Here is a 22,028-nt window from a genome sequence, read left to right as displayed (position 1 = left end):
ATCAGTGATACACCATGTGGCTTACACAGAGACTCAGAGAACATCAGCAGCCACTGAAAGATTATAATTTGGCTTTAAATCAAGGATCATTTGATGCATCAGGTACCACTGTCACAACATCTCCTCTGTAGGAGCAATAGACACATTAGGAGTGGGTGAATTTGGGGGATTTAGGTCAAATTATGCAAAGTGTTTCCATATTCACACCACAAGACTGTGAAGAAGTCTTGTTTCCATCTCCTACACTTGGTAACGCCTCCTGGGAGTGGGTTCAGGCTTTTTTGGTACAAAGTTCCACAGATAAGTCTCATTCAAGAACAACAGATGGTTCTGATCAGGCTTTTGGAAGATGGGCTTCCAGTCTGCGTTGCACGGCAACTCCCCTGAGAGAGCAGAGTCCTCAGCACCTCTCATTAGATCCCGTGGACTAATTTCATTCAGTGACGCCCTGGACTCTGAAGAATATTGCTGGCTAGGAAATAGTGACTATTTATTAAACAAACGTGTTTTTTTTTTAAAGATCAGCATGTGAGCTAACAACTGTTGCCAATCTCCTTTTTGTTTTTTTTTTCTCCCCAAAGCCCCCCAGTACATAGCTGTATATTCTAATTGTGAGTGCCTCTGGTTGTGCTATGTGGAACGCCTCCTCAGCATGGCCTGATGAGTGGTACCACGTCCATACCCAGGATCCGAACTGGTGGAACCCTGGGCCACTGAAGCTGAGCACCTGAATTTAACCACTCAGCGCCGGGGCTGGCCCCACAAACATGCTTAAAATATTCTGTAAGGAAACCAGAGAAAAACTGAAAAAATTTTTTTGGTTTTATTCCACAGCGACCATTCCAGTCTTCAGGGCCCCATTTCCCTCCACAGCCAGTAGATGGCATCTCTCAACAGAATTAGAAAGCGCTGGACCAAAGGGTGTTTGTTCTGTTGCTAAAGTTGTCAAAACCAAGAGAGACCCACTCCACGACTTCCTCAGAACGGAGTCCAGCCACGAGGGGTGTCTGGGAGCTCTGCTATTCTCCACGGTGCCCAGCTCTGCGTGCATCTAACTGGGAGGGTGCGTACCCACCAAACAACAGATGCGACACTTAGAAGCCCACAGAGAGGCCAGCACCTCACACTTGTTTGTCACCCAAGGAGAAGAGAGTTCATCGAAATCATCAAACAAAGAAAAGATAACAGCACTTAGTTTCACCATATTTTTCTGAATAGTTTTAGCTAGAGTTTGTGGGAAAACAACAGCTAAATATTATACTTACAGCGTCTTGGAAACCAAAGAGGACCACCTGGACCTGGCTGATGCCGTGGCTGTCGAAGTCCAGCTCCAGCTTCAGCTTTGACAGCGTGGTGGCGATGATTTTTCGGTCGGTGGATCTCACAAATTCTCTGAGGCTTGCGATGAGGGTTGTGATGTGCTCCCACTTTAGCTTTGGTTCCTCGGCCCCCTGTGAACAAAACCCAACAAGCCGTAAGCTGATCCGTGCTGGACACACCGGCCGTGGGCCCCTGCTGGGAAGAGCCGGGCTTCAGAACGCCCCTGCTAAGGGAGAGGACCGCATCTGAACCACACTGCTTCTCCCCCAGCAAGAAATCATCAGACTTCGGGAGGAAGGGCGCCTGCCCCCTACGCTGGCCAAGAGCCATGATACAGTTAGATGCGCAAAACTGCCAAAACGGGGACAGGCTGAGGCGACAAGATTCTTGCTGTCAGAAATTTCAATCAGGAGCTAAAGAGAGATTCAGGCAGCAAACCCCGGGATCTCAGGCTCAAAGTCTGCCCAGAGAGAGGGGTCATAAAATAGGGGCAAGGGTACATCCAGTGATCATTTAGGAATCAGAAGCAATGGAGTTGAGAATGACAGCCAGTAGGAGGAGGAGAAGTGGACACAAACAGAGCTGGCAGGCCAAGAGGGCCAACGGCCACCGAGCCAGAGAAGAGACCTGCCAACTCCTGGAAGCTGACGTCCCTTGGAATCGCACTCCGTTTTCCATCTCTGGGAGGCTTGGCCCAGCACTGTGGTTGGAATTCCTTGAATCTACCTCCCTCGCGGCTGTGTGTGTCCACCTACGACATGTCCCGAGGACTTCGACCACACTTAAAGTGGGTCAATTCCTTGCAACCAAAAGGGGCTTGCTTCACACTCCACCCTTGAAACCTTTCCTTACCCACCAAGGAGGCAATTAGGCCTAAGAATGGACCAATGGACTATTTTACGTATTAAAAATATAATACAATATTTAAATAAGTTCCCTCTCTCAAGTTGAATTTTTTTTACTTTGTGCAAGGAACATTCTTTCCTTAAAGGAAACATAGCAGGATGTTATTTATCCTCATTTAAGTTTAAGAAACAACGAGATTTTTGTTATGCTCATTCTGTCTTATCTTGCCCATTCGGTTACTGCAGCATTAAAATTAAATTCCTCAACTGGGCTGTGAAAATGACAATTTCTAGGATTCTATTAAAATGAAAGAGAAACGCACCATCAAGTTCTTCCTCTCAATATATTTCCTGTGGGGGCTCCCTCTCATGTTTCCGTTTTCATGAGAAAAGATTATATTGAAAAGCTTGAAAGCTGTCATTACGGGAATATTTTAAAATCAGACGGGGAGCAATTATAAACTTTGTTTTTCTTACCATGAACTAAATTACACCCAAAGTAAAGATTCACAGGCAATATCCTAACAACGTGAACATATGTTCAAGAAGAAAAATGTGAGTTATTCAGAAACTGGAAGCTTGTCTTAGTGAAAAATCAGTTATGCGTTTGCCAGCAGTTTAAACAGCAAACATTTTTTTGACATTAGCTCTGTTTTCACAACAGAAAAACATGTTGCTTCTGGTTTTGATGTGTGTGCCCCGTCCTACAAAGGAAGGCTGTCTGCTCTGGGAAATGCTTTCTGTCTGGGCTACTTCACCCACTGACACGATCACTATTTCTGCTCCAACTCCCGTCTCTGCCTGCGGATCGACAATGTGCCTTCACAGACGAGCTTCCACGGGGTCAGGGAGCCTGACTCAGCGCCAGGAGGCAGCATTTGACGGACAGCCCTTCCTGGGCACTCGTGGTACCACCTCGGATCCTCCTGCAAAGGCGTTCTCTATTCTTCACCCTTTAAACCTCTTTCAAAGCGAGGAGTGGATTCCAGAAGGAAGTTAAAGACTGAAAGGGCTTTCGGGCACTGGTTGCAGGATCTGACCAACGTCTACATTTTGGTCTTGTTATAAAGGGTAGGCTTAAACATAAAGATGTAGCTAGAAATATTTAATACAATGAAAAGAATTACTTTGACCTGGTTGCAGAAAACAATTAAAGATATCAGATAACTGTTATGAGCCTCCTTGATAGCGACAACAACAACAGTTAACAATCGTGGAAACACTTGCTGTCATTATTTCAATTGCCCATGATCTTGGCTACTGTCAGTTCCTCCACTTTACAGATGAAGGAATTCAGCCTCAGAGGAGTTAAGTCACTCTTCCACGTCGCAGAGCCTTAAGTGGTGGGACCCGGCTCCTGCTCACTGCACTCTCCGGCCCCACTCAGCCAGAAGAGCTGCACTGACCTGGCGGGGACCTGCTCTCCTGCTAGGTCAGCGAGTGATGTCCCAGGAGGGGCTCACTGCCACCCAGCGGCGCCATCAGAGGCCCCTCCCTCGCTCGACGATTCTGGACTTAGCAGGTGCTTCTGACCGGCATCTCTGGTCCTCACTGGTCACTCAGGCAGGTGCCCGAGGCATGGCCTCCGAGGGCTGCTTTTACGGTTTTCCTTCCTCTCTCCTTTTACAGAGAACATTCAGGTGTGCTTAAGAAACCAGTGAGACACAAACAATCGACTAGCATTAGCCAACTCCAAAGCTGAGGAGTTTCAGCGTGGTCGCGGAAGTGCGTTCTCCCGCCAGGCTCTGCTGAGAGCGGGGACAACAAGGATGGCAGCAGTCCTACCCCGAGGGACTACAGCCCGGCAGGGAGACAAAGAGAACCCCAAGTGGGCAGATGTTTTCTGTACTGGACAAGCACACCCTTTGGAGATGATGATGAGACTGAGGCCATTGCTGTGTCCTGTGTGTTTCTGACCCAAACAGGCCTCTCACACTAGTGCCCACAGGAGACGCCTTTCTGCCACATTGGCTAGCGGCGACCTCCTCCTTCGACCCCTGCCACGCCCCACCCCCAGCCCAGACTTGTCACCATCAGGCAGACCAGGGAGGGGAGTGTGTGGTGGTGAAGAACACAGACCCTGGAGGCAGATGGCCGGGTCCAAATCCCAACTCCATCAGCGAGGGCTCCACGGCCTTTGCAAGTTCCTTCTTCTGTGCCATGGTTTCCTCATCTGCTAAATGAGGATATGACTACAACGACTCCCAGAGTCCTATGTCATGAGGACTATGTGAGCCAATACACACAAATAGTCAGAATGCCTGGCCCACGGGAAGTGCCTGCTATTATCACTATATATTTCATAGACACTATGACTCTCGTGTGTAGCTATACATTTAACCATGCATGCTACTATATATTCAACTACATTTGCTCATTTTTAAGGCTGACATCTTGCTCTTAGACTCCAGCTTCCAGAACTCTGAGAGTGATGTTCTGTTGTGTAAGCCACTGAGTCTGGTATTTTGTCCTGGCAGCCGAGCAAACGAACACACCCGGGAACAAGCGCGTGACTGACCAGCGTTGTTTCCTCCAGCTCACTATCTAAGGCACCGCATTGCCCAGCACCTTGCATCCGAACGCAGCCCCGCCAGCGTAGGAGTCTCGGTCGTAACTGCGACGTTTCCCAGATGCTCAGAGGAGCCCACGGCAGGCAGCCTGATGTTAAGGTCAGAATTAGCTGTTCCGTGGCTCCATGTGTGTTTACCAACTGAACGAAGGAGGAAAAGGCTTGTAGGGACCAACTGGAACCTCACCAATGTGAAAATTTTGCTTTTGACTTAAAACAGCTTATGTTCAAACATGCGGTTCTGTGTTGGGGGGTCTGCCTCCCCCAGCCCACCCTGGGACAGGCCACCATCTCGAGCTCTAATCAGAGCTTCCTCAGGCCCCCGCACCTGCGGCAGTTCCAGGGGGCCAGGACACAGTCCAAATACGTTTACTTGGGGAAACGAAGCGTCCATGAGCGGTTTACCTGAGCCAAAGCCTCCATCAGGTTCCTCACGACCTTGTCCTGGTCTTCTGTCAGGATCCTGTGCAGCGTGGCCCGCCGTTCGCTGTCCTTCCTCAGCATGAAGAACCCGGAGTCCTTCTCCTCAGGGGACGGGGGCGCGCTGTGGTCTTCGAAGTTTTCATCCGGGATGCTGCAATAATTTACACAGCACAGATCACTTCCTTCACACAGCGACACACCACAGACTCCTTTCACCCCAAATAAGCCAGGCCTTTACCCCAAAAAGAGAGTCCGTATTCCTTTTCCGTCTTTCTCCCCGCAGGACTTGGCTCTCGTCTTGAAAGAGAAGGGGTCCACCTTGAGCTCCGTGTCAGGAGAGACGGAGCCGTACTCGCTGCTGCTGCTTGTGTCCTCCACCAGCACGGGCACCGGCAGGGAGATGCTCCTGAGGTACTCTGCTTGTGGGGGTGCGGGGGGTGGGAGAAGATAAGTAAGGCTTTTAAAAACCTACACATACTCAAATGCCTATTCAAAGAGAGCAGTGTTAGCTGTCAGGTGTCTAGTCCCAGGGAGCAGCAAAATCACATCCCATAAGGGCTGGTCACAGGATCGCGACTGCCCCGCGCTCAGGACAAGCCATGCAGGAGTTGGCAAGGAACATCGCGGGGGCAGGAAATAGCGGGGCACCCTGAGTTCTGATCCCGTCATTGTCACTGTCCACCTGCAGACTTTAGGAAGGTCATATATAGGTCTCAGCTGTCACATCTCTGAAATAAAGGACCTGACTCATAATTTTTAAACCATTTTCTTCAGAGGCTTAAGGGTCCATGTTGGCATCTTGGGGCTGCCTCGGATGGGTGAGTACAGAGTCTGTGATTTGAGGACACAGGTTCCAACCCTGTTTCACCTGAAACAAATACGTTCCTTCGGTCATATACCAGGGCCCTGCCTAGAGATTCACATAAAAAAGGGTTCTTTGCTAAAGACAGATTTTGGGAACTAATGGATCAGCTGATCTCTCAGGTCTTCCCCAGTCCTCAGATACCATGACTCTACAGCAAACACACGCTTTTATTTTATTTTGATGAAGACTGAGTTGGCACAATAGAACCTGCCTTCCTTTCATCAAACACTGGTTTTAAAGAAAGTCATCTTTGCCAGAAACATCTTTACCAAACAAATCAATGTCTCAGGCCAGGGGGGCAGAGCAGAGAGGATGAATCACGGGATGTAAAAATTCCAGAGAATTTGGGAGGCCTGGGGGAAGTTCTGGGTGAGGACAGGAGGGTCTTCAGGGAGAGGAGACAGACCCTTTGGCTGTGATCATGATTCTAAACATGCCACGGGGCATGGGCAGGCCAGAGTAAGAGGAGACCAGCAGGAGTACTCATAAGAACTGCCTGGTCAAGTGCCTGCTGCGCTCAGCATCCCACATACATGACCATATTTAACCCTCACAAGACCCCAGGAGCTGGCAGGCTTCGTGAACCCTCTGCACAGGTGAGCTGACTGAGGGGAGGTCATTTTCAAGGCCACTCGGCCAACAAGTGAACCCAGCTCTGACCCCAACACCCAGCCTCTTAATACTGACCCTATGAAACCTTAAGTTGCTATAATGTCTTAAGTGAAGTTGGACTCTAAAGCCAGAGCAGAGTCCAAGATTCTCTTGAATTACCCTGACACAGAGCGTGAGGGCACGTGGGGAGGGGACTGGCCCCAAGAATCCAGAGGGTCTGCACCCCATCTCACGCGCATTCTAGGGCACACGGTCACGGAGGAGACTGGGTGCGACTGTTGGCTTACACCCTCTCCTGCTCTCTCATGCCAAGTGTGTACACTTGAGCTCACATAATTCAAACGTGTGTGTGACGGGATCTGTTTCCTGCAACAGAAACCTACCCACGTGGAAGGGATAAAACCACCACAGACAAGCTTCTGGGCCCGGCTCCAGCCTCTTCTAGCCTATTCTCTGCTTTGTCCTCAGAACCAAATCTGTCAAGGAGGTATGTTACCAACACAGAATGCGTGACGAAACAAGGGAACTGTGACGAGTCACACCTTTAGAAAGTGGCTCAGCTGGGATCAGAAGGGACTTGTGCATAACTCCAAAGTCAGTGCTCATTTCGTGACACCAGAGACAGGCTGGGTGGCAGGCTGTGGGGCAGCCAGCATTCACCCTGTGAAAACGCAGACGGCCCTCTGGAGTCCAGGCTGCCCAGAGGAAGGAGGAAAGGGAGGCGTGCCCCTCTCCTTGGATCGTCCCAACTCTCAGAACCACAGGAGAACTGGGGAGGCTGTGGCCCGGAGACTCCAGTCACTGGCCTCTCCTCTGGACTGACCGGCTTTGAGGCGCCTGGGGAACCTGCAAAACCTGCTGTGCCTCACCCGATGTGGGAACTCTCCAAACTACAGTCACTTCTTCATTCTTCCCTGAGATGCCTCAGTCGACCTTCCTGGAGCAAATTCGCCTTCTTACTTACAATCTGAAAAGGCCGATATTAGGAAGCGGAAACACAGCTACTCCTGACAACTGAAACCAGTTAACATGCGACCCCAAAGAGGACAGAGGAAGGGGTCTGGCATTGGCAGTTTCCACAAGAAATCCCACTGGCTCTTAGATAAGAAAGAATGAACTTCACCCAAATTGAAGATTGAGAAAATGAAGTCCCCATCTGGCATTTAGGGAGGAATAACTCAAGCCCCTCTCGTGACAGAGGGATGTGTGGGGTTTCTGAAGGAAGGAGCCCAGCCAGGCGCACAGTGGCACACCCATCCTTGGTACCCAGAGCCCGGTGCAAGCAAGGAGCAGAAGATGGGCTGTCTGCTGGGAAATCTAGAGCTTATCACACGATGGGCCACACGGCAGCTCAGGGAGCAAACAGAAAAGGGACTCACCATTCGATCCGGCAGCCAGAGCTGTGGGAAGAGAGCGACAGCAACGTAAGCTGGGTTTGTCGTGAAACTGAGCAATCAACAAACGGGGGATGCTTGAAAAGAAATCAACGTCCTTTCCAAACATTCAATCTGCCCATCCTCGTCCCATATAGACCCCAAACATGCCAACAACAAACGGATCATACTTGGTTTTTCCTTCTTAAAGGAGTTATGGAAATTACTGCAAAAAGACCATTTATATTTGTATACTGCTGTTTTATTTATAACTAGCAATTTTCTCTTTTTTTGGGAGGAGGCGGTTAATTATTCAGAAAGATATTCTCTAAGCGGCAATAAGTATTTCCTACTGCCTAAAATTAAAAGAACAAATTATCTAGACAGCTCGGAAGCATAAGGACTCTCTAACAGCCCTGTAGCCCTTTAGTGGTAATTTGGCGTTTCTGCTGGAAACGGCTACAGTTCACCCCCTTTGCACTTGACCCCTGGTATCAGCAATGCCAGAACGCCATCGAGGCTGCCTGACTACCCACATGACGGAAGACCACTATGTATGGGGTCCTAGCATTTGTGAAATTGATGGTAACGCAGCTGCCTGGTCCAGAAATCAAATGCCTGAGAACACTGTGCTAACGTTTACGCCACTTTCCAGTGATATCTGTCAACAGATTAGCTCACTTCTGGGAAAATCTTTCACCTTCAGAGCTCACGATTTAGTGACTGACCCATTTCCTCTTCAAGGCGACCACGTACCCGAAAGCTTCGGCTGTGTCTTCTTCTTCTTGCCCGAAACTTTTAAGAACTCATCCAGAAGCAGGTCGTTCGCGTCGTCTCTCTTGTCAGGGTCAGGTTCAAAACACTTCAGGATGAACGCCTTGGCCTCTGCCGACATGGACTCCGGGACCTCCGGGTGGACTTTGAACATCCCCACCTAAGACACAGCACAACGAACGCGGCTCCTGAGCGGCCCTGTCATCGCGTGGGCCCCACGCCCCAGCCTGGCTGCCCACCGCAGCGGGACCTGTAGCATCCACCACGCGCCCAGGCCTTTCTCAGAGGGACACAGGACTCGTTCCTCCAGGTCATGGAAGGTTCCACTGATGAGTGCTGCTGTAACCCCACCGACCACACGGGCAGAGGGACTGGCTTAAGACAGCAGACAGCACCTCGAGGTACGAATTTGGTCCTCAAAGCTCTAGAACAACGAGCACGCGGGCTCTCCGCAAAGGCATTTTTCACGGAGACCACTGGGTTACTCACGGCAGCTACGTGCCAGGAATTGTGCTGCCTTTTTCCTCTGTGAATCTCATCAAGTCCTCCCTACAACCTAGTGGGTTAAATTATCCTTGTTACAGCGATGGGGGGAAATGTTAGGAAAAGGTGGATCCGGGATCTGAACCTTCACTTGTCTGGCTTAAAGCTTGTGTTGTTTGCCTAGACCACGCTGTGCGAATGTCTCCCCGTCTCAAACTGCCTACGTTGAAAGGGATACTTAAAAATACTTAAAAATTAAACAACAGTATTTTTATAACAATCAGAATTTTCTTCTCATTGCTGCCATTCTACATTTTCTTCAATAACATTTTCATTTGTTTAGTACAGAGAAAATTTTCTACGGAAATCTTTTTTTGGTCATTTTATAGCTTATATACAGTTATTCTTCTGCGGATAATAAGATACACTTATTTGTAATAATTAAATAGCCTTTACTGTGTGTCAGACACTGTTGTAGGTGCTGTGTACAAACTACCTCACACACACCTCTGAAAGCCTTTATCAGACAGGTACTATTCTTATACCCATTTTACGGATGAGGAAACTGAGGGATAAGGAGGTTAACTAATTTGCCCCAAGTCATCCAAGTCCTTGACGGTGTGGAGCCTGGACTGGCGCTGTAAATCAGGGCCAGGGTCTACGCTCAGCCCTCTAACGCATGTTGTATGTAACAGGGCAGCACCCCACAGTGACGTCCTACAGACTGCTGGAAACTTGAACGACCGGCCAAGATGAGAAAGACCTGCATTCCTGGCAGGAGAGGCGGCTCCCTCGGCCGCTCTTGATGGGTCACATGGCCCATTTCTGTATCCACAGCCTCCCATCAGATCGTCTTCAAGCTTATAGTAAACCAAGCTTTGTGCAAAAGTAGAGGGTATGTAACCCGCAGCCCTCACGAGATGCCATTCACTAATGGAGTAAGTGCTAGAAACACAGTCAGCGGCCGGGAAAGGAAGAACAAGTTATCATCACAAGTCCTCCGCTTCAGAGAACAGCAGACACGCGAGCTTTACTTCTTGGAAACAGGGTCTCCGTGTGAACCCTCCCCTGGCTGGGCGCAGCCGCAGGGGATGCCTCTGGGACTCGGGGGCAGGTCGCTGTGTCGCTCGGCCCCGGATTCCGCAGCTGCAGCCCCTGGGCTCTCTCAGGCCTACTTCCACCTCACGCGCTCCCTGTTTTGGGAGGTGGGGCTGCTTCCCACTCCCCAAAGAGTTACTAACGGGCAAACTAACAGGCGAGAAGAGCGGACACAGGAGAATAAGATTGCTGTACTTATAATAGTAATTATGTCCTTTGTGCATGGAGCCTGAATCATGATAGAGAAGGAAAGGAAAACATTTCTTTAATACCTAAATGGATTAAAAGTGTTCTTATATCTCCCTCCGTGGAAGATTTTCAGACTGTGTTTCCCAAAGAGCTAAATCATCTTCCACGGAGTGTGTGCTCTTTACGCCGCGCTGCAACAAGGCGGTCACGGGGGTTTCGCTGACCCTCCCTTCGTGGCTGAGAACACTCGAGTGAGAGAGATGGACGCTGGCTCGGGGGCGGGAACCTCCTTAGGCTTAATGTTCTCTCAGAGCATGCTCACTGGGGCTCCCCTCCTGTTGCCTAAACAGATATGACGCACGCACACACGGAACATCCAGTAGCCACGAAAAGCCTTATGCATTGGTTTTTCAGACTTTTAAGACACAGGAAATGCGACCTTGAACATAGCAGCTTGTGGCTCTCCCAGCTCATGGAAGGGTGGTTTTCCCGTGGCCATTTCGATGATGGTGCAGCCCAGAGACCAAATGTCTGCAGCCTTCCCGTAACCCCTGGGTCCTTTGTCTATGATCTCTGGCGCCATGTACTGAAGGGTACCTGGAAATATGCAAACACAGCTCCACTTGAAAACAGACAACAGATGGATATTGAACGACAGTTTCAATTTCCCCACACAAATAAGACAACTTTAAAAGCATGATTCAGGTCTTCACAGCTCATCTTTCTTGAGTTCCAGTTTTCTCTGCTGTTAATAAAAGAAGAAACAGCAGTTTTTGTAATGGGTTTTATTAGGGACATAAAAATAGTTTACCAATATTATCTGGTTATGAACAGATACTTTCTCACTTCCTAGATGGCACAATATGACGGAGGCCTCATTTCACTGGGGCCGCTTAGAAACCTCAAACAGCCACTTGAGAACAAGAGAGAACACAGCAACACACATTTTCTGCAATCAGATTTTCAAACATATGAAAACTCCTATTTTGTATACTTCCAACCGTGTCCAGGAAAAACCCAGGTCACTCATCCACTTCCTTAGACTATTATTTTCAATTCCTGAACTGAATGCTTACTTCTTCTGTTTCCATTCTTATTTCTTATTCATGAAAGCATGGAGATTCTGAAAGCCAGTGTTAAAAATAACGTAAATAATTTCTGGTGTACTTTATTGCATAAATCAAATAAACAAGGCTTCTGCTGTGTGCCTGTGGCCCACGGAAAAACAGTTTTAACAGGGCAAAGACAGGACACGAGCCATCAGTACAGACAAATCACCAGACAGAGTGAAGAAGAATGAAATGAACCAGCGAGGAGGTGTGAAGGCTGCATGACAGAGAGCTGAAGGGCGTGTGTGATGGAAGGAGCATTCACCCGTCGGTCCTTGCTCTGACCTGGGAGATCCTAGAAACACTCCACTGCAGTTGCCTCCTTGGCCCAAGGAGAGGCCGGATTTGCACTTCTAAAAACCCCAGAAGTGACTTCTCAAAGCCCAGCCACGAGTCAGGAGAGCCACAGGAAGAGGTTATCATCATATCTGTCCCCTGCTTCTGATATACAAGCGACAGAATCAGCAGACAGCGACCCATACGAGGCACCATGTGGCACGAGTTCAAATCCCAAGACACTTGCCACAAGAGCTGCTCAGTATTTTCTGATTCATAACCAAAGTGACAGACATTTTGATAACTATGGGCAACTCCTTTTATGAACGCTCCACGCATGATTTATAGGTAAATTCCTCTAAACTGGGCCTATGAAACCCACTATCCTAGGCTGGAAACTAGCTGTTGTTCATAAAAATAGATGAAAACACGTTGTGTTTGTCAAGGATTGCCATCTTGCTGGGTTCACCCACCAGACCTCACGTCATACGGCAGCGGCCGTGTTCATGCTCACGTACAACAACACGTCTGCTCCTGGTTTCAGTCAGCGACATCCCTGGAGGGAAGCACATCAGCCGGTAATGGACAATGTGACCACGCTCCTCAACCCACCCCCCCTCAGTACAAAACTGTGGGGATTTCTCTTCACTTACAGCTTCCCCCAAAGTGGGCATTTCTATGATGGAAAGGGGATCGAGCGGTCTTTTAGAAAACAGGTGTTGAAGCCTACCACTCCTTTTTGTTATCTCTGGGTCTAAAATAGAATTGACGGGAAAATTTAAATTGTGTTAATATCTGAGTAGGAATTACAACTGATCAAAAATATAGTGAATTTAAAAAATTGGACAATTCAAGTAGTATCTTAACAATAAATTACGCAATGTTTTTATCCATCAGATACTATTTCAAAGAGCACTATGTGCCAGCTGTGTTTAATTATCCCCCATGGGGCAAGTGCCAAAAACACGAGGTTTAGCCATGTGTTCACATCTGCCTCTTCACTCCATGAACACACGACACACAGGATTCCACATAAAGAGTTTTCCAGAGCTGGACAGTGAAGCTGCCAGCCAATCTGAACATCAGCCCAGGGAAAACAAGCAAGAGTGTTACCTCTAAAACCTACACCTCCAGCGTCTTCACTCCAAAGTTAAAAAAAATTATCCTAAAATAATCTTTTAGAATTTCTTTGCCACTGAAACCCCCCAGGGAGGTGGCACAGCTTCGTGGGTAAAAGCTGAACCTCTGACATCACACTTCGTCCACTTGTTCAATCAGCAGATCTAGACTGAGCCTAGTGTGGGCCGGGCACTGTTCCAGGCACTCAGAAAATAGCAGTGGAGTAAACAGACAGGAATCTCAGGGCCCACGGAGCTTGCATTTTTGCAGTGGGAGACAGACAATAAACTGTAGGCATAATAAATAAGTAAATCATATAGTACATTACAAAGTGACGTTGTGACAAAAAAGAGACAAGAACAGGGAAGGGGGCTCCGCGGTGCCCAGGGGCAGCTGCCATGTAAACAGGGCTTCCCGGGCCTCGCTGAGATGACACTGAGTTAGACCTGCAGGAGCAGAGGGACTCTGCCATGCAGGTAGCTGGGAGAACAGCATCACTAGCAGAAGAAAAGCATGTGCAAAGGCCCTGCGGCAGGACCCTGCCTGGTGTAATGAGGAAAGGCAGGGAGGCCTGTGCTTCTGGTGCAGAGTCAGCAAGGGGGGACGGGTAGTAAATGAGGTCGAGAAGCTAACAGACTCCGAATCAGGTCGGCACCTTGTCTACTGTGGCGTTTGTTTAGTCTGGAAGAAAGCTAGACATCCCTGAGTGATAGGGCTTGATTTATGTTTTAAAAGGACCACTCCGCTGTGGTGACACGCGGAGAGGGAGGCTGGAGAACAGGCTATGGAGGTGAGGCAGGCGAGCGGAGGGCGCAGCAGTGGAGGCGGGGAGGGGCTTGTCCAGTTTCGGCCACGTTCTGAAGGCAGAGCCACAGTGTTCCCTGACGGATGGGGCTGGGGTGGGAGAAGAGGCGCCACGGACAACTGCGTTTGGAGCGGCCATCCACTGAGGCAGGAAGAGCGCGGGAGGAACAGGTTTTGGGGGAAGATAACTAATCCCACTGGGCGTGTTAAGTGTAGTCTGAATCGCAGCTCTATTATTTCCCAGCTTTGTGACCTTGGGCAAGTTATTTAACCTCTTTGAACCTTAATTTTCTCACCATAAACTGGGATAATGACACCTAAGGGTTAGGGTTGACGTACGAATTTCAACGAGATAATCTATGTAAAGTGCTGAGCACAGTCAGGTACACAGTAAGCACCCTGTAATGGTGGGTGCTGTCTTCCCTCTCCCGTCACCGAGCGGAGAGAAAGATCAGCGTCTCCGGATTCCGCTCACCGGAGGCTGGCCGGGCCCCGTGAGACGGCCAGCACCGAGCGAGCCCTTGAGGCTAGGTGGTGGGCGCACCAAGGCACGCACAGCCCAGGCCCTCAGGGTCCACGGGGACAGACCCAAGCACGTCAGCCACAGGTCCCTCCCACGAGAGTGCCGAGCAAGGGCTCTGGGAGGACGGCTTTACTGACTCCTTTGGGGATTAAAGAAAAAAATGTTTTGAGTATTAAGTTAACATTTTGCCCAAATAAAGTGTCTGAAAGTAGGGATTTTCCTCCCAGAAGTGACGGAGTCTTGGCAGCATCTAAAACGTCTCTTGCCAAACAGAACGAGCATAGGGAAAGAGACGCAAAGACATTTACAGTTCCTAACTGGCTGGAATTTATTTTGTTCAAAAATATGCTTTCTAAGTGTGATTAACTCCATGCCCTGAAATGCCCATGGCCGTGAGGGTGGGAGCAGGGTCAGGTGCTGCAGACTGACCCTTCTGAGGAGAAAACTTAGACCTCTGTCCCCGGTCCCCCTCCCAGGCTTCCAGAGCAGATGCTGAGCACAGTGGACCGAGCCAGGAGGTCAACAGAGAGCAAAGGGCAGAGGGACAGTTGGAGTCCCCTCGCTGACACCCCATCACGCCTTCACTGTGATGGCTCCTCTCTCCGTTTCCCCGTCTGCAAAGCTGGGGTACTAACGTCCACCCCACTGACCTCAGACCCGGGACGCCTGGCCGTTTGCTTTCTAGCAGGCCACAGACGATTCATGATCGTTTTGCTAAGTTTCTCCCTCTGGTTCTAAGAACAGGACCTTCGCCCCCCATGAGGATCCCAGGACGGAGGGCCGGAGCCCGGAGCGGGGGCAGGCTGGAGTCGCCAAGCCTCCCGAGCTGGGCGCTCAGTCACCTCTCTGGGCCTCGGCTTCCTCTTGGCAACTGCCACCTTTTCGGAAATCACCGTCTCCACTCCCAGAACTCCGCTGTCTAGGTGGCTGGCTGGCTGCATTGCCTAATTTCCCAGGAAGGCTCTCCCCGCCCCGTTCTGAGCCACTGACTCACTTCCTCCTTCTGAACTCAGATCCTACAGTCCCTTCTGCTGTGAGGAGGGGAGGAAACAGACTGGGAAAGGGGACTCGCAGTGCAGACGGGCAGGGAGGAAGGCGTGAGCAAGAACCACAGAGAGGCTGGGTAGAGAAATGTTAAAAAAAACAAAACATCTCGTCAGGGTTATAGTGGCCGTGGGCCAACCAGGAGAGAAGGAACAACATGAAAAGAAAAACAAATAACAAATTGAGAGTTTAAAGAAAACCTTCAGTAGCATCAGGCAGGAGACTGAGCAAGTCCCATAAACACAGGATGAGAAAAGGGCCACATCAGATTCTGCACCTCTTCAGCGAGCTTAAATGATACCAGCATCGATGTCGTGAGAACGCGGACCACACTGATCTCTCACGTTCAGCTCAAACGCAGCAATTATTTCTTTAATTACATAAGATCTCTATCATCATCGCAAAAACATACCAGTAAAGGTTTCAGTGCATGGGTTGATGCCAGCGAGCCTCTTTGATGTCCCGAAGTCGGAGATCTTGAGAACACCGCTGTACGTATTAATCAACACATTGTCACCCTAGAGAACAGAGGACTCTGGTCAAAAATGGCACCTCTCTTCCAATATTGTTGTGGCTGGCTCGAAAGTCCAAGAAGAAAAAGCCTCCTTAGGGTAGATGGGGACACTAATAATTCTGTACACATCATTAATAGTTAATTTCTGGACACCATTTTTGTTTCCATGTTATCAGCTCACGATCTGCTGCTCAGGTCACAGGTCAATCACGTTCCTGCTTAGAGGTCACAAGGAGCAGGGGCTTGCTGTGTGCAAACCGTGTATGACACGCTCAACTCTGACCTTCGTAACTTCCCAGTCACTTTACTTTCTTTCCTAACTTGTTTTGTTTCTTTTCCTGGAACATTTAGGGACAGCACAAATACATGGGCATTTGGGTTGGTTTTAGGGTAGTAATATTAACTTACTTTCAATAGTCCAGACTTTGTCAAAAATCCATTCATTCTGAATTTTCTTTTTAAAAGAGAACTTAATAAATTATATAATTTTAGTTTAACCCATGAGTATACGATACTTGTGACCAGAGGGGTTTTTTTTTCCTTCTAACCATTCATCCATTGATCCAATACATATTGACTGAGTGGCTTCTATGGCAAGGACACCAAGATGAACCCTCCTGTCAGCTCTTCAGCAGGAGGGACACGCCCTGTCCCACTGCGTTCTTTTGCGCCACCAGCCCCCAGAGCATGTAAAAAGGGCCAGGCACGGAGCGGAAGCCTAATTTTTGTTGGCTGAACATGATTAAGGAGTTTTTTCCTTGAGTAGAAGAGACAAAACATAAACATCAATAACTGATTCAAGGCAGAGTGATATCTTATATTTCTCCTATTTCTAAGATTGATTTATTCACCACTCTAAATTAATACCCATAACACAATAAGGCTTTTACAAATAGAACAATTACCCACCAAGGAACCTTCGAAAACGAATCCTAGTGCATCCTACCTTTATATCCCGGTGAACTATCTGATTGTCATGGAGGTATTTTAATCCTTCGAGTATTTGCTTTGTATAAAAGCCAATTGTTTGCTCATTGTCTTTCAATGGGCCCCACTTGGAACGAAGGAGAGCAGAAAGACTTCCTGTAAAGTTGAGAGAGGAAATGGATAAAATCTCATCCAAATGAGTTCTTTAGAGCACATTACGCAACATTAACTTAAGCTAACGTTGACTGGTTGTTCTCGTCGCCCAGGAACTGTACCAGACGCTTGGCTCAGATACGACCAGGACAGTGTCCCTGCTCTGAAGACGCTCCTCATCAAACAGCGGGGGTGAAAGCCCGCGCAGTCGCTAACCTTATCCCAAGTCACCAGGACTAACGGTAAAACGGTTCCAATGTTTATTTATCGTCTCCTAACAAACCCCAAGGTGAGGTCACATGTCTAGTTTCTCTTTTAACTTAGACAAATTAAAAGCTGTAAACTAGGAAATCCCGCTCAATTTTACTCCTCTTCAAGGCCCCAGTAACTTATGCTTTTTAAGGAAAGAAGAACATCTCTTACCTCCTGGGACCTGCTCCATGAAGATTTTAATGAAACCGTTCTCACTGAAAGAGCCCAGATACTGGACGATATTTTTGTGCTTCAGATGCTTATGCAACGCTATTTCTTCATGCAGGGGCTGGGAGTACCTGAAAGGCACACAGACGGCATGAGCTGATTACGCGGCCAGACGTCAGTGCAGAAATTTAGGCAACACAAATAGAAAACGGCAGTTAAAAATAGGTCCATAGATAAAATCACATATGACCTGTCTAAGACGTTTATTTCTCATAACATAAATTCCGTGAAGTTGGAGCCCTTGTGGGGCGGGAGGGGACATGTGTCAGGCACTGCTCTCAGCCTTTCGAATATATTAACTCAGTTCTCATAACCCCGTGAGCAGGTACGATTAAGATGCCCATTTTACAGATGAGGAAGTTGATTCCCAGAGAGGACGCCTAACCTGCCCAAGATCTCAAAGCTAGTAAGTGACAGAGCGAAGATCCGAGCCCAGGAAAACCAAAATCAGCCACCCAGCTCACTGTCCACATCAACAAGACTTCCTCTTCCATTGGCCTCATGATGTAACTTTACTATTCCAGGAGACTCTTGCCCAGGAAGATGAAAACTGTAAATAACTTTAATGTTCATTCCAGAACTTACTGAAAGGTCATTTCCATTGAAATCAGCTCTTCAATGGAAAACACAAACCATTTATATCTCAAGTCTCCTGGAGCCATTTGCCTCAAAATCCTCACCTTACGGTGTCCATGAATTCTCTTATATTTTTACCCATTCCTAACCAAGACTTCACACCGAGAGACCAGTTTTAAAACAGACTTCAAAATCACGTACTTGGTGTATGTTGCTTTATGAAATTATAAAATGAAAGTAATCTGCATTTCTGGAGAAGACAGAATGACACTTTTGATGATTATTTGAAGTACTATAAGGCTCATGGACTCTTAAAAATCCTGGATATCAATTTTAATATTAAATTATATATATCACTACATTTTCTATTAATATAATTGTTGTATAGCTAACTATGGTAGGGTGTCAGCAATGATAAACAGAGACTCAAAGCTATTCCCTAATTGTTTTTTCTGTTGTACACGAAGGCTGCAGGTGTGAAAGGCATGAGCTACTAAGACACAGTAAACGTAGAGCCCAACGTGCAGGAAATGCTTGGATCTTATTGTGGCAAATGCATATAAACAGAATGGATGCTTTTGAATGCCAATAACGAATACTAGAATTGGTTAGTATTGCATAATACTATTTTCATGAAGCTTTTCAGGATAAGCTATAACACTAAAGCAATTAGCAGGTCACAAAACTCCACAAAAGTTTTAAATAAACTTTTATAATCTGTGAAATATTATTCAGAAAGCTGTCTCAGCTACTCAAAAAAAACTGACTCGTATTTTAGATCTTTTACTCATTTCCTTTTTCTTTAGAACTGTTCTAGGAACTATAAAGGCAGCTAAAAACCGAACTCCTTAACAGGACACCAGTTAGACACCACCACCATTTTGATAACTGCCTGAACAAAGTAACACGAGAAATACGAGCATATTGTGTTAGCAAAAAGATACCAGGTAACGACTCTCAACTATGAAGATATTTGCAAGTTACTTCTTCTATGGGATTTAAAACATTTCATTTAACACCAGTTAATAAGCTTGCTTTTGACACGCAGGAGATAAACTAGTGGCAAATATTGGGCTTATTCTAAAGATTCAGGAGATCAAGATGACTAAATAATCTGAAGCAAGCAGCTAACTCAGTTTATGATGAACCAAAGGGCTCCCACCCAACCCTCTATGGGAAATCAGTCGTGAATGTTTAAACGTAAGATCCTGGAGAAGCAAATAATACAGTTTCCCCAATCATATCACCAAAGGTCAACTCAAAAGTGACAGTAACAGTCAGAATCCATCCCGGGTATGAGTAAGACCTGTTCTCCAACACGGAAATGATTAGTAACACCCAGCAATTCTCCCTAAGTGTAAGTCACAGCGTAAGCCCCAAGCACGGTATAAACATGAAACTATAATTCGTTCAGGTCAATAAGCTATGTTCACTTATGGGAATTGCAAAAATATCTTATTTCTTCTCAATTAGCTGTGACAACGGAAAGAAGGAACGGCACAGATAATCAGAGACACTTGTGTATATTTAGCTTTGAAGAATTATTACTCCACATGCGTCCCCAGAGCGCCTGGGAGTCAAACTCCCATGACAACCACCTAAACCGGTGTCCCAACCCCGGCTGGACATCAAATAACCAACACCCACGCCCACCCCGGAATTCTGAGGGTAGGGCTTGAGCATCAATATTGTTAACAGTTCCCCGCTGCTCTAACATACAGCTGGGTGGAGAGTAATTGGTCTAAATAAATAGTTCAGGGTGGGTAGCGTGTTAGAGGAAGAAGTCAACCGAGATTAACCCCTCGGTGGGAGAGCTCATGAGAGTGCACTTGAAATCCGCCACCTCTCTCTCAAAACTACTCTGAGTCTCTAACAAGATGCTTTTAGAATGTGAAGGAAACACACAGGGAGCTGTTTCATTGCTAGGACCCTTCGTTACAGATGGAACGCTTAGTGTATGTGCCTCATGCCTTATTCACACCCCATCCAACCTTAGCAATTACCCTTCCTAACCGCTTCCTTTTTAAGTGCAACGTTGAAACTTCTCTGGGGCACACAGGTGCACATGCCTTTGTGTGTTGTATCTTGCAATAACACAGTGGGCTTCACTGCACTCTTCCTGTACAGGCAACAAGAAGATGCCCTGCACCAGCTGTTAAAGAAAAGGGCTTGTCACACAACTGTTCTCAAGCTACCCACACCATGCCGACTGCCTCGTCACAGAACTGCACCTCTGCTGGCCTCAGTGTGCTCTGTGTGTGCTCAAGGGCCGTCCAATAAACTAAGGCTACAAAGGTGATCTTAAAAGTGGCTTTCTTCCAAGTCCCTATTCAAATGCTTCTGGTGGGGGGGGGGGGGGGGGGGGAGGGTGCTAAAGACCAGGGAGTTTGCTGCGGCAATTCCATAGCGACAACCCCTTAAATTGACATTGTTTAAAATCCACTCTCTGACTTATTACTTAAGAACCCACAGGAACATTTAATGAAAATGTTAGTATGATAAATTTATATATATATTACTCTAGGTATTTAAGGAATCATCCCTCTGTTTTGTAAGAATTCATAATCTGTCTCATGAAATAACCAAGAGGCAACTCTGCACCACCACCACGGAAGACCCAAATTGACGCCATGCACGTGGCACACAGCAACGCTGTTCACCTACCTCACATCTGTTCTTGCCTTTCTATGACTTTTTGGGAGAAACAGACAGCTGGCTAAAAAGCCATGGAGTGCCTAGGTTCCCTCTGGCTGGGATGGACACTTTTGGCCAATCAAACAGGTGAAAGGATGCCGGACACTTCTGGGAAAGTCTGTTTCCCTTTTTCCTCCTCCTGCCTGGAGTGCAGATACGGAGGCTGGAGGCAGAGCGGCCACCTGTGAAAGGCTCACACGAAGGATGGAGAGGCAGGAGGAGAGCTGGGACCCGGGACACTGATTGCAGGGGAGGGGGTGTCCTTTCCTGGGGTGGTCACAGAAGGTTCTCCGAGGGCTTGAAATTTGAATTAAGAACTAAACGCTGAAAATGAGGCAATCCTGCTGGGTTCTGGGGAATGAGCCTCGGCGTGCCTGATGGGCAGAGAGAGGCCGGTGTGGCTGCCATGGAGGAGGTGAGGCCACAGAAGGAGGAGGATGTCTGTGGCCTGGTGGTCTGAGCTAAGGGTCCTGGGTTTTATGTTGGTTACAATAAGAATCCATTGAAGGATTTTAAGCTGCAGTGACATGATGTGATTTCAACTTCGGAAAGATCTCTGTGGCTTCTCTGAGGAAGGATGGAGTAGGGGTGGAGGAAACAGTGAAAGCAGGGACTACTCACAAGGTGGGTACAGCAAGGGGTCCGAGTGAGAGACCTGAAGGCTTAGGCCGGAGCTGGAGCTGTAGTGATGAGAAAGATTCAGAATATATGGCGGGGGCTGAGACAGCAGTATGACTTACTGATGGAGTAGATGTGGCGTGAGAGAGAGAGGGGAATCCAAATGGATCCTGGTTTTAGCCTGAACAGATGGATGGATGGATGGATGGATGGATGGATGGATGGGGTCACCTTAACTGAGACAAGGAATACGTGAGGTGCGTATATTTGGCGGTAAAACTCCATGGTTCAGTTTTGGCCATGTTAACCTTGAGATGCCTTTTAGACTTACATTGGAGAGGGTGGGTAGACAGATGACCCTGGGAGCTCAGGGGAGTGTCCTTTCTGAAGAAAGCAGGTCATTGGCCCTACCACCATGGCCAAAGGAAGCAGACTTGAAGGCAGCCAAAATACGTCCATGATGTAGCCTGGCATTAAACTTTGGCCAAATAAGGACTATAGCAATGACGGACTCAGTCCAATTCCCTCCCTTTCAGAGTTTAAATACACGACATAGAAAATGTACACAGTTGACTGAAAGAGCACTATTTTACAGAGAGAAGGTGTAAGAGAAGCCGTGAGGCAGCAGGAATCACGAGAC

At 47.8% G+C, this 22,028-nt stretch overlaps 1 protein-coding gene across 1 annotated transcript in view; it reads right to left on the bottom strand.

The window, feature by feature from the left end:
• MAP3K5 (mitogen-activated protein kinase kinase kinase 5) overlaps positions 1-22,028 on the bottom strand; it is a 201,769-nt gene that overhangs the window by 19,912 nt on the left and 159,829 nt on the right. The window contains exons 19-27 of the mRNA XM_046675036.1: positions 17,444-17,571; positions 16,887-17,023; positions 15,839-15,944; positions 10,991-11,148; positions 8,764-8,941; positions 8,014-8,034; positions 5,396-5,573; positions 5,140-5,308; positions 1,266-1,451 (exon numbers count right to left, since the gene is read on the bottom strand). Coding sequence (XP_046530992.1) covers positions 1,266-1,451; positions 5,140-5,308; positions 5,396-5,573; positions 8,014-8,034; positions 8,764-8,941; positions 10,991-11,148; positions 15,839-15,944; positions 16,887-17,023; positions 17,444-17,571 — 1,261 coding nt within the window. The remainder of the gene's footprint in view (positions 1-1,265; positions 1,452-5,139; positions 5,309-5,395; positions 5,574-8,013; positions 8,035-8,763; positions 8,942-10,990; positions 11,149-15,838; positions 15,945-16,886; positions 17,024-17,443; positions 17,572-22,028) is intronic.

This window comes from Equus quagga, chromosome 11 (assembly GCF_021613505.1).
Source record: "Equus quagga isolate Etosha38 chromosome 11, UCLA_HA_Equagga_1.0, whole genome shotgun sequence".
Taxonomy (NCBI): Eukaryota; Metazoa; Chordata; class Mammalia; order Perissodactyla; family Equidae; genus Equus; species Equus quagga.
This window is presented reverse-complemented; position numbering and strand designations above follow the sequence as displayed.